Here is a 12,763-nt window from a genome sequence, read left to right on the forward strand (position 1 = left end):
AGCATCTGAAACAACTGTGTCCACGGTCTCATTTCCATCTAGGTGACCCAGTCTCTCTGCCTTTGTTTCCTTCCTGTTGTCGGTAAAGCCATCCCCCGTCTTCCTCAATAACTTCAAACACATTAAAAAACCTTTTGGGCTTTTGAGAAGAAGCCAAGTCACTTGTCACAGAGTAACTGTTACCACAGCACCGGACATCAAATATAAATGCACTTTGTTTTTGTTTAAATCTGGTCATCCAGTGGCCTTTAAAAAGTGTCCCTTGATGTCTAAATTAAATTGATAAAATTAATGAACTCAAGTGGCCTTTTCAGACTGATACCATTTTGAATTCCACCTAATTTCAACACAAGTTCATTATAACCTACTGAGCGACCCAATCATTGATTCAAAAGTGCAAATGCAAGTCTTTTTTTTTTTATGAAGTCAGGGGTTGTTATGTGGTAGTGGTTTTATCTTTGCAAAAAGAAACAGCAGGACGGACGGTCTTAGCAGCACCTTTACCTTTGTCCCACTTGATCAACACCACCACACACACAGTTGGAATGTCTTAGAGGTAGATTCAACACATTATTATAAATGTATTAAAAGGTCAAAGTGTAAGCATTCATTTTCACATGCTTTCATGTGAAAATGAAGTTCACAGGACTCTGTGCAGCCCTAAACTAAGTGCACCCTTACAGCTTCAACAGGATTGAAGAAGGTAAGTGGCAGCCCGGTTCCACTTAGCAAATGCACTTGATTAAATATTTTTCACTAAATGTACCTGTATATTGTTTACATGTTTGAAATAAATTAACAAAACAAACGAACAAAACAAACAAATTATCATTAGGAAGTGTGACCAACAGAAATTTGGGCAGTTTGTTGGTCTGCACAAATATTGCCTGTTTGGAAGGATTGTCAGGAGAGAGCCTCTTCCCTTTACAAACCACATGGCAGGACATCTTAGGACTAAACAAATTGCAAGACTTCTGGAACAATGTCATTTAGCCGGACAAGACCAAAGTGGACATGTGTGGTCATAATGCACAGTGATACACTTGGTGAAAACCAAAAACAGCATATAAAAACACCTTATACCAAGTGTCAAACACGGTGGTGGAGGGGTTATAATTTGGGCTTGTTTTGCGGCCACAGGACCTGAGCACCTTGTGGTCATTAAGTTAAGCATGAACTCATGAGTTACTCATGAGTAACACTGAACACATGAACGCTGATGTATTCCTGTCTCAAACATAAGGTCGGCTGCTCGACAAGTAAAGCCTGGTAACAGGACCATGATCTCAAGCACACTATCAAATCTACAACAGAATGACTGAAAAATAGAAAAATCCTAGTGTTGCAATGGCCTGGTCAGAATCCAGACCTAAACGGGAGTGAAATGGTGTGGGGGGCATAAAGAGAGCTGTGGGTAAACTAATGTCTGCAAACTGCAATAAACTGAAGCAATGTAAAGAAGAGTGGGCTAAAATCTCCCTATAACAACATCAGAGACTGAGAAAGCTGATAAATCATGATCTGAAGTAAGTGCTGCTTTAAGTGACTCTACAAGATGCTGAATCATGGGGTGTATTTTCACACTATGCCTTAGAGCTGTGAAAACCCAAGATAGAGGCTTTAAAGAGCCAGACTTTGAGACTTCAAAATGCAGAGCCCAAAACCAATAGATGGACTTCACGGATGCTACGTCTATCATTAATTCAGTGGACGGGCCTCATGGAACATGTAGTGAAAGGCACCTACATCCACATTGACTTTTATATTTGATGGAAGTATTTGTTGGCTTTTTGTTTGCCATGGTTCCTAATTTAACGTATCACACACTGTCAGCTGGGCAGACACAGTTAACCTGATCACAGCATGAACCAAATGAGGTGCGTTAACTTCCTGTAAAGTGCAGCATTCATACAGTACTACGACGTAAACACCATCATTTTGTATTATGTACAAACTGGAAGAAAGTTGGTTTATTTATTTTTATTTTATTTATTATTAGCCTGTTTGTTTGTCCATTTTCACCAACCAGTTTGAAGTCTATTGACAGTTCTTTATTTCTGTATATGTTTAATAACCTTCCACCATTAATCATTTAATCTTTGGTGTTCAAGAGGCACCGCATCTAAGAGGCCACAAACATGATGCAGTCATGAAGACGTTATTCTTGGTTAATCGCGATTGCATCAGTATCATTCTGCAGAATAAACACTCACTTCCTGTCAGTTTTTTAGCCCTTCCCCTGCCATAAACGTAGAACTGACTATGACGTTTAAATAGCCTTAGTTTTGCATAAATGTATGCATTGCTCATGTTTGCGCGATATCATATGGTCCCGGTAAGTTCCAGATGGCTTACGAGTTGCTACATGAAATTACTGAAGCTTTTTCATGCATGAAAAGATCATGTATGAATTCATGTTTCCTAAAATAAAATTTGGCTCTGAGTCAGTAGTCTCCTTATTGGATGAGGGTTAAAGTTTAAATTCATTTTAATTAAAGGTCTTTGGTGGAATAGTACCAAGAAAACGAGTAAATTTCCACCACAAAGCATTTCCTCTAACTGAGCACAGAACGGGAAGGGGAAGTTTTCTACACCCTGCCTTGTGTGTGCCTTCTCAGATACACTTTAAGGCACTGATGTCAGTGTTTCTTTCTTTAGGAGCTTCTATGTATCCTCTAGGGGGAGTAGTGGCAGCTCTGGCACATACCCTCCCATTGCCAGTATTGATAGTTATTTATCGAAGCTTTTCCTGCTGTTTGTCATATTTATACTTGTCTCCTCCCTTTCTTTTGTTTCCTTTAATCTTGCTCCTTCCTCTTTTTTATGCTGATTTTATATTGTTATTGTTTACGCCTAAAAGCAGTTCTCCATCGCTTACTCTCCCTTTCTGTTTGTCTTCCTCTTTTCTCTCTCCAGCCCTTCCTCCGTCTCCCTTTTGTCCTCTAAGTGGGCCAGAGGTCTGCTTGTCTGAAGTTTGTTTGGGAACACCATAGGGGACAGATTGCCCACTCCTTAAACATCAAAACGGTGACTAGAGGCGATCGTATATCAGCTCAGTCCACCAAGATTGAACACACAACTTTTGTCACATTTGCCTGTAGGTCAGTCATGAGGCTTCACAGCTGCTGGTTTGCTGCTGGCTTTAAGTTTGAGAGAGATTCATTCAATGCTGAATACAGGAAACTGTTGTGTCCTCTCTCTATTACCATTGTTTTTATGGTCCCTCTTTTATGAAAAATGTTTTAAATATTCATGTAAAAAAAATTTGGTCTTATCTAAAAAGGAAGTCTTAAGCCTGAGGTGAAAACAAGTAAACATAAAACAAAATACAGGAAGTCTTGCTGTTTTTTATGTGGTGTAAGTATAACCACAGAAATCTGCTGAGGCCCTTTGTTTGCAGTTGAAATTGCATTTTAAGTCAGTTTTGAGAACATGTTGGCAAAAAACCCCAATTCCAAGTCTGCATCGTGGGTTTGATCAAACATGTCCAGAAAATGTCACAGTTATGTAATGGTTATGCAGTGTTGTGTAATACTATGCACAATACACTTTAAAAAACAACAACAAATAAGAAGACCGCATTATACCACCTTTAGCTTTGATTACAGCCTGCTATCCCTGTGGCGTTTTTTAACACCATAACTCAGAGGAATATAGAACATCCAAATATAAAACAAACTGTCATGAAACACAGGGAAAGGAGGAGAGGACACGACAAAGGGCAAGAGGAGATGCAATGCATACAAAAGGTAAGGTGGGAAACACAGCAGGAACAAATCAAGAATAACAAGACAAGGGAAGTTAAACTCAATAGAAGGCACATGAGATGATAGACTATCAAAATAAAACAGGAAATAAATTAAGGTGAGACAAAGGGGGTGTCCACATTCATGGGCTGTGTCACTACCATTGACTGTAGTCAATGGTCACTACCCGATCCGTACCGGAAACCCGATTGGTACCATGTGTAACAGTGTTTATGTGGTATTATTCCACTTGCCACAAATGTCAGTGTAATGGAGAAACAGCGCCCCCTCTTGGTGTGGCTGGTTAGGTGAGGCTGGCTGCAGTAATCGCTGCCAGTCTGCTGTAGCTGTACGAGAGGTGAGTTGTATTGTTCCACACACAATGTAGTTAAGTAGTACAGACACATAAAATATGTTTGATTAACTGATGGGCACCGAGTGTAATAAGGGCGTAGTGGACACATGTCCACAACACCAGTTTTATGTACTTTTCATTTGTTTATTATTGTGTAAAACTGTATGCTAAAGCGGAATGCTAATGGGATGTTCTGCCATAGTGTGCTGTTTGGAGTGGTGTGTGGCGAGCCTTTGCACTGATAAAACACCGCTGTTTCCATTCAGCAAATAATGTGGCAACGATCGATCAGAGACTCCTTGTCTTCTTAAAAACACAACACAACGCAGAGTCGAGGAATCTGTTTGGGCCGAACTGTTGCAGCGGGGTGACGCAGAAACCGGTTACACATGCATGTGCGAAAGGTGTCTACTTCCGGCCGAAGCATTTTACAATAGTTACGGGTCAGAATATATGTTAAGATGTTAAGAATAATAAGTATCGCCTAAATTGTTTGGAGTAATGAAACATTTCAATATAATGTAGATAGATAAAACGATAGTTACGGATCAGGACTCCCCGATCCTTACTGCGCATGTGCAAAGTCGGACCGTACAAATCGGGTCTACGTCATCCGTACCGCGCATGTGCAGAAGTATTCTTCTTCTTCTGTTTCGTTTAATGGCAGTTTACTCCCCAGTGTACGAGGATAGCGCCACCTGCTGACTGAGCGAATGAGCCCTATTGTAAAATGAACGAGCGTCATTACAAATGCGTGTTAAATTTGATTTAGTGATAGTCGAGTGTGTTTATGGTTGTCTGTGTGGAGAGGATTGTTGGAATAGTAATGATGATGTCCGCTATCGCTGTCAATTGTCAGTAAACACTTCATCTGGCTGATGAATCTTCATGTGACATATTACTAAGTCAGTATTATTAAGTCTGTAATTCGGTGCCATTCTTCTTATTTTACGGAGCTGTTGTTCGATTAGGGGACGCTCTCTGTTGAGGAGAAAAGCATGAATTTGTTTGTAAACGGATTATCCATTGTTTAAATGTCCCGGGCAGTCGAAAAGGAGGCAGAGCTGTTGAGAAATGCTATGAGCTAACTGGGCGCTAACCGTGTCACTCAAATACATTAACTGTCGCAATGTTGGCAAAGAGAGGAAGTGACGTAAGATTTGCGCATGCGTGGTACCGATCGGGTTTCTGGTATGGATCGGGTAGTGACAGGCTGCATCCTCCGGAGGCAGCATTTGTAGGCCGATTACGTCACAGCGACGCACCAAAGGCTGTCCAAATTCGTAGACTCCAAACGCAGCCAACAAATGCGTCCTCCTTTTCCCCGAATTTGAAGGATGGGTCGGGTGTATCCTTCATGGCCAACCATATCCCAGAATTCATAGCACAGCCCAGCCAATTCCAGTTTCCAACAACGACGGCCACTACTAAGTTTTAATATTACTCTTATTACTCTTTCTGGGTCACAAAATTCAATTCAATGCACATGGTTAAACTATTTATAAGAATTTGTTTAAAGAGATGGAATGGAGAACGTGGCTAGAGCTAGGAGTGTCAGCAGAGAGCAGGAACCAGAGGAAAAGCTATCGAGAGACTGATCACCTGGGTCGTGATGGGAACAGTCCAACGGGAATTCTGCATCAATCAGTCAGCGTAATGCCTAAAAGTTTATTCAGATGTAAATATATAAAATTTTTAAAATGAAGAATATGAAAAAAAATCATCAGTGTTTTTAATGACACTGCATTTCATTCATGTGTCTCTATTGGACAGTGTTGTAGAAGTTACAGAAGATAGGAATCAGTTCCACCTTGGCCTGAGGTTTGATCACGTTTGGTTGTACTGGCTTTGAGCCTGTTTGTGATACGCTACATCCACATGATACAGCTACTCTAGCTTTTTTTGAAGTGTTGTGAAATATTTTTGCTTAAATGTTCTGCAGAACGGATGCAGCGCACATACAGTACAGATATTATCTGAAACAGCATTACACAGTGTTACACCTACTTTACAGTTTCACCACAGTGCAACGTCTCTCAGTATTGTTGAGATGTTTTCTATTATTATGTCCAGTATCAAATTTCTGCTGTATGCAAATCTTTCTATTCTCTCTTTTTCTTCTGTGTGAGGGATTCCTGCATTAATCATGCAGCTTAGAAACTTCATATGCACACCGTGAAAACACCTCCAAATAAATTCAGTGAAAGGTTGTCAAGATAAGGTTGTCTAAAACATTTATGAATGAACTTGTATAGAAAGTGTTTCTAGGAAACATTATCTAACACTTCTACATTCTTTAAAAAAAAGTATGCTTGGTTTAACTTTCAAATAACCAATGAACCAGTCCATCAGCTCAAAGCTATTGTACATTACTGCATTTTTGTCATAATTAGTGGTAAAATTGAATGATGATGAGATGCTCCCCACTCATATAATTACAAATATGGGAAAATATGCTCACTTTACTTTTGCTATCAATGGCTTGGCTCTATTAACAGGTTGTACCACATACGACATGGGCAAGAGTATGAGGCAACAACTCTTAACTGACATCAGCACAAAAACTGTACATCAGGAGCTTCATGTCACTGGTTTCCATTAATGTTTAATTCTTGTCAGACAGAAACAGAAAAAAAAAACAGCACATGTTATAGTATAGTGACTCTGAACTTTTTAATATAATAACATACTGTTGTTCCAAATGCTTGGTACACTGTTCACTGATACAGCAGGACGACCAGATGAAGAAACACTGTCAGACTTTAACAAATGCTAAGCAGTCAAATCATTTCATGTATAAGAGTCAATATTTAGTGGTTGATGTGATAATCGCAGGTAGATATTCTCAGAATCTGCAGCACAATCCACAGACACCAGCATTGCAGCAGCCGCAGCAAAAGTGACACTTCATGCCACGCTTCTGTCTGTGGTACGGCATCTGTGTGAAAGAGGAGAAGAGCAGAGAGTTTATCTTCAGCTGCAAGTCACTTCATTGTTTCTAATTTTATGTAAAGCTGTGAGTGCACAGTCTATTTTAAACATCTTCCTGCAATTGAGAGATCTCACAATTACTGTCTTCATTCATTTATTGAATTAAACTCACCACCCATGAGTCAGCTGATACCTCCTGATGTTCAGCAGCTGGACTGTCATTGCTCACAGCCTCTTGTAGCTCTTGCAGTTCTCGTATCTGTAGAGAAAGAAAACAGATCTTAGCATCTTCACAACAAATTCATGCAGAAGAAGCACATTACATGAATTTAACACAGTCTGTAACCTCAGCAAATGTGGCAGAGCTCTGCTGAATGCAAATACACATGAGTGCAACGGCCACTGCAACTGCAACGCTGAACGTCTTCATCTTCAGGAGGTTTGAGTGGTTTAAGGTGGTCAGATCCTTTGACTCTCTCGTTGACTCTTGTCAGCTCCTTTGTGATGGTTGACTGAGGGAAAAGGTGCTGGTATTTATACTCATTTGCTCCACTGCTGCCTCGTCACTTAGAGTACAGAAACTACTGTCGGGAACAGGCTTGCATCAATAGGACAGGGAAAACCCATATATCCGAAGAAAAGGTCAAAGTTCATGCCGACTGAGAAAAGTACAGATTTTCTCGTTCCTCAGGAATTTCCCATTCCCAGAATTTCATAGCACAGGAAAATAAGGAGTTTTGCAAAGTATTGCAACCCCGGTATCTGTGGAGTTTGCGGTTCTGAGGATTCCTGCTCCAACAACCACTCAGTATTAACAAACTGTATGTCACAGACAATGTGTGAGATTATACTGTTTTAGTAACATTGTGTCCTCAGTTACTACATCAACTACATGCTTGTATTACACAGTTTATCACAATAAACTTTATGGTCATTTAGATATAATGTGGATTTTTGTTGTCATTTTAAATGTCGTATTTTCCTTTGTTACATTTGTAAAACTGACTGCTATGCACCGTCCATCCATCAATTCATCCATCAAAGCTGCCATAAAGCTGCCATAAAACCTAATTTTTGGATTAACCCTCCGAAGTCTGAATCCCAGCTTGTGCACATCAACATCACTGATTTGCACAAATACAGTTTATAATGAAGACCTGTTAAATATTAAGCACTGAAAACAGTTTGGTTGTTGTTGTTTGGAACGTCATTTAATGCATGTTGTTTTGTTGCCATAGTGATGCCTCCAGGGGAAAATTAGGGAGCAGAGCAAGAATAAGACTGTGGATATATGTTTTGATAGCTTTGGGTTCTCTTTGTTTTTGCCTAACAATCATAAAGAAATGTATTATATTTTGTGTGTGTCCTCATTATTGAGCTTTAATCCTGCATAAAGGCCAAGATGAATCTCTTAGAGTAGAACTTTACAGTAACTATTAGAATAAAAAAAAACACACACACACATTGACTGCTTTAGTTTTTAAGATTCACTTCTGTCTTAAGTATTTTTTGTCTCCATATAAAAGATATTAAAATCTGTGCATACAACTTGATGTAAAAAGAATCTATGTACATTCTGCAGTCTATGATGCTAGAATGGCATCACAGCATTTGAACATGTTTTGAATGAAAACATCAGCATATGAAAACAAAACTGAAGAGACACTGCAACAGTATGAAGGAAGACGACTATTTAGTGAAATTTCTACATTTCCCTGAGGATTAACTGCTCTGTCATTTACCAAGAACTATAGTAAGCTCAAATTTCATTTTATAGACTTAAGATAATTTACTTAAATATAAAGCCTGATTTTCCTGCCTGCCAGGACAGTATTTATGTACTTTACATTGTGCAAGTCTAGACTATATTTTACATCATAGAGAGGATGATGTGGATCTATTATTCAGGAAAACAAATGAAGACTTAACTATTTGTCAGCTGTTGTAATATTTGACAAATTATACATAAATTAGAAAATGTTCTTAATCATATCTTAGAGTGACAGAAGCTCTGCTGTTAATCTTAGTATCTGCAGTTTTTACATGCTTACATAAACACACGCAGTTACTGTCCCTCCATTTAGAAAGACAGAGGCATCAGAGTGAGCATCATTCAACACAGACGCTCTCACAACACAAATCCTGACGTCGGTTTGCAATAAATGTAATTTAAAAAATTTACATTCATGTATGCTATATGCATTTTGTCCATTCCAAAGTTGTGAGTCTATACCAGCTAAAATGCTGTCTTTAGTTATTAACATTTGAAATGATGAAGGCACTTGAAAGTAACACAACATTAGCTGCCTTTCCAGAAAAAGACAAAAACCTTTCAGAAGTACGTAAGGTTTTGTGAGGTTTTCCTCCCAGGCTTCTAGACTTCTGATTGGCCAACATTTCTACACGGTTAGGATTTCGCATGTTCCTGACTTTGTTTTTAGGGTTTACATGTGGAAGGAGATATTTTTTCAAAACTGCACATGTGGACGGGATTTTTTTTAAACGAAAAAGGAAAATTTCCGTTTACAAAAATGCCCGTGTACGTGTGGACGTAGCCTAAAGTTAAAACAAAAAAAGCAAATTCGCTGAACATTCTGAGTTGTTTAGTGATCATTGTTGTTTTCTTTTCCTTGTAGTCAAAATGAATGGAAGCGGAGATGGATCACAAAATAACCGTAATGGTAAGCACATGTACTCAGTCGTAAAATTGATGAAAAACTGATTTTCAGCAGATATTTATGAATGCTAATTAAAAGATAAAATGATCTTGCAGGCCAACAGGTTAACCCAGAAATGTTTCCAAGAGGAGATCAGGAGCCAGCTTATGAACCTGTTGGTGGATTCTGGAGTTTACTGGAAAGACTTTATGTTACTCTCTATGATATCTTTTTTTGGAGGCTGACTGAGCTACTAGATGAATTAGAGGATCGATATGATGTCTTATATATTGACTTTCACAATGTCAATGACGGCAATGTCAACAATGTAAACAATCACAATATTAATGTGAGAGACAATAATGCCAATGTTGACAACAATGAACTGCATGATGATCATAACGCTGTTGTTGTTGTCGGCATTGAAAATGACGATTCTGATGAGGCATTTGAAGACTGTGAGGATGTTCACCCGTACATCCCAGAAGAGGATCCTCAGCCAGGTGTATCCAGGAAGAGGTCTAGAGAGATGGATGTGGAAGATGTGGAACCAAACAAAAGAATCAGATGGAGCAAGGAGTTTTCTGATGATGACTCTGACTCCATCTCTGCCTGTGACACTGATAGCGAGGGCTGTCCTCATCTTGGTAATATTGCTGATGAGGTACCGCTGCCTGTTGGATCCACGAAAAGGTCCAGAAAGGAAGATGGAGATGAAGAAAAGCCTAATGGCAAAAAATCCAGGCTCGCAAACTCTGATTCGGGGACCAGCTCAATTGTGTATGATCACTCTGAGAGCAGTAGTGATGAACTTTTTGAAGATGCCCATGAAGAGCCTGACAACCATGAAACTGGAGGCTCGAGGAAAAGGTCCCGAGAGGATTTGGAGGAAGAAGAGGAATACTTGCGCGTTTGCAAATTTCGGAGGTGTTCAAATGAGTCCACCAGCACCAGTGATGACAACTAACACTATTTCAACGGGATTTTTCTGTATCCTTTTAGTAGGCTGATGGCCTACTCAGGTGACCCTGAATCCTCCCTTGGTTTTGCTGCAATAAGCTGGGCATACACTGTGCAATTTTTTCAGTCGTGTTATTCAGATCCTGTTCAAACTGTCCGATTGACTCGTAGGGGTTAGAAGTTCGTAGGTCACGATGCAGGGTCTCATACTATACGGCCCGCTGCTCTGTGCAACCTGAGTGCTCACACTGTGTGTCCATAGCATGAAGGTTATAACACAAAATTTTACACTATTTTCACGGTTGTTGTGGTCGCGATAATTTTGTGAGGCCACATCGAAAAGGCTCGGATGAGCTTGGCAGTTCTACAAGTTGTGCCTCCATCGCTTGTGTCTGGATCACACGCTGCACTGCCGTGCTGTTCTGTCTTTTCGCTTTCATCTCTGTGTTTGCGCGTGCGCAGTGTGAGACGCTGCGTTGACACCCTCACGACGGCCGACAGGATTTCAAACAGGTTTGATTTTCTTACGACCAAACGACTGATGATCGGGAGCTGGTCGTGAGGTGTTAATCACTTCTCGTTACCCCACGTATACGATGTACGACACACGATTAAGGCCAAACTCGGGTCGATCCCCAAAACGGTCGCACGACTGAAAAATCGGCTCAAAATGGGCCAAAAATCGCACAGTGTATGTCCAGCATTAGGCGTAGGCTGCTGGGGGATTCCCATGATGCACTGGGTGTTTCTTCTTCACCCACTATGTGTTAATAGACCTCTCTGCACTGAATTGTACTTGTTGTTAACCTCTGGCTCTCTTCCACAGAATGTCTTTATCCTGTTTTCCTTCCCCCTCCCCAACCGGTCGCAGCAGATGGCCACCCCTCCCTGAGCCTGGTTCTGCTGGAGGTTTCTTCCTGTTAAAAGGGAGTTTTTCCTTCCCACTGTCGCCAAAGTGCTTGCTCATAGGGGATCATTTGATTGTTGGGTTTTTCTTTGTAAGTATACCTTACAATATAAAGCACCTTGAGGTGACTGTTACTGTGATTTGGCACTCTATAAAAAAAAAATTGAATTGAATTTAAAATTGAATGGATGTCACTGTGTAGATTCCCTCCATACACAGCAAATCCAGCATGTCCAAATTAACACTGTCGGATTTGATTTCAACACTATTAAAGTGTTTATATGGGTCCACACCAGAGAGTGTTAATTTAACTCTTTTTAGAGAGTTGGTACGTTAACTCTGATTTAGTGTTAAACACCAAATCTGTCTGGAGTTGATAATTTAACACTTGGTGTTAAGAGTTTATATATTAACTCTCAAAAGAGTATTTTAGTTTAACTACGTAAGAGTTATCTTCTAATTCATCCTAAAAAAGCGTCAATTTTACTGTTCTGAACTTCTAGAAATTTCTTTTGGAAATAAACATTTACTAAAAAGACGCAATGGTTTTTGAAAAACATTTATTCTGAACTGTGCACCACAATTTCAAAGCATTTTCTGAAAGATGTAACAGTATACATGTTCTCACTTTCATTAGAATTTTGTTTATCAAAAGGTCTGACATAGGTGAGCTGGTAAATGCAAATAACAGCATTCTCATCACTTATTTCAATAAATACAATATGCATGTCTTTCATTCATCACTTTGTGGAACTTCAACACACTTCTGCTCTCCCCCATATTCCATCTTCACAAGCATATCCTGTGCGGAGATTGAATAAAAATTAGTTGACACTAATTAATGGCACAAATAATCCAGTAATCAATTGCAGCACAGTAAAAAAAAAAAAGGAATCCTTTTTGAGCCATTACTTGTGTAAAGTATTTTCCCAAAAGACAAGGACACAGGCAACAGGTAATACTGAACTAAATGTAAAACCTCAACCTTTTTCATTTTTACCTAAACCGTGTGCACAAAACTCTGGAGGGATCTAAATGCTAACGTAGAACCCAGTCAGGACATCTGCTGTTTGCTCGTTTTTTTAATGGGAGATCATTTTCAGGCTTCAAGTAGCACCATTATACCAACATTTCACATTCTAGACATTGTTTTAGGTGTATTTGACCAAAGGTTTGACTGAAAATTCACATGCAAGCTTTTTTTCAA

The 12,763-nt window shown here is 39.5% G+C and overlaps 2 protein-coding genes across 3 annotated transcripts; one reads left to right on the forward strand and one right to left on the reverse strand.

The window, feature by feature from the left end:
* Window positions 1-6,430: 6,430 nt before the first annotated feature.
* On the reverse strand, window positions 6,431-8,357 carry LOC120714232 (hepcidin-like). Its single transcript, XM_040000345.1, has 3 exons — window positions 7,379-8,357; window positions 7,205-7,291; window positions 6,431-7,039 (listed from the first exon to the last, which is right to left on the reverse strand). The coding sequence occupies exons 1-3, from the start codon at window positions 7,460-7,462 to the stop codon at window positions 6,947-6,949; spliced, it is 264 nt and encodes an 87-aa protein (XP_039856279.1). The 5' UTR covers window positions 7,463-8,357; the 3' UTR covers window positions 6,431-6,946.
* Window positions 8,358-8,638: 281 nt separating this feature from the next.
* LOC120714229 lies at window positions 8,639-11,039 on the forward strand. 2 transcript variants are annotated; one of them, XM_040000341.1, is made up of 3 exons: window positions 8,639-8,785; window positions 9,669-9,713; window positions 9,806-11,039. In XM_040000341.1, the coding sequence occupies exons 2-3, from the start codon at window positions 9,674-9,676 to the stop codon at window positions 10,654-10,656; spliced, it is 891 nt and encodes a 296-aa protein (XP_039856275.1). In that variant the 5' UTR covers window positions 8,639-8,785; window positions 9,669-9,673; the 3' UTR covers window positions 10,657-11,039. The 2 variants fall into 2 exon arrangements, with proteins under 2 accessions (XP_039856275.1, XP_039856276.1); XM_040000342.1 differs by lacking the exon at window positions 8,639-8,785 and having other exon boundaries at window positions 8,809-9,713.
* Window positions 11,040-12,763: the final 1,724 nt, after the last annotated feature.

This window comes from Simochromis diagramma, unplaced genomic scaffold, assembly GCF_900408965.1.
Source record: "Simochromis diagramma unplaced genomic scaffold, fSimDia1.1 OVJJ01000596.1, whole genome shotgun sequence".
NCBI lineage: Eukaryota > Metazoa > Chordata > Actinopteri > Cichliformes > Cichlidae > Simochromis > Simochromis diagramma.

Coding starts and splice junctions, on each gene's coding strand:
- LOC120714232 (XM_040000345.1), bottom strand. CDS start 7,462: ATGAAGACGTTCAGCGTTGCAGTTGCAGTGGCCGTTGCACTCATGTGT. Junction 7,292..7,378: donor GCTCTGCCACATTTGCTGAG/GTTACAGACTGT, acceptor CTTTCTCTACAG/ATACGAGAACTGCAAGAGCT. Junction 7,040..7,204: donor TATCAGCTGACTCATGGGTG/GTGAGTTTAATT, acceptor TCTTTCACACAG/ATGCCGTACCACAGACAGAA.
- LOC120714229 (XM_040000341.1), top strand. CDS start 9,674: ATGAATGGAAGCGGAGATGGATCACAAAATAACCGTAATG. Junction 9,714..9,805: donor ATCACAAAATAACCGTAATG/GTAAGCACATGT, acceptor ATGATCTTGCAG/GCCAACAGGTTAACCCAGAA.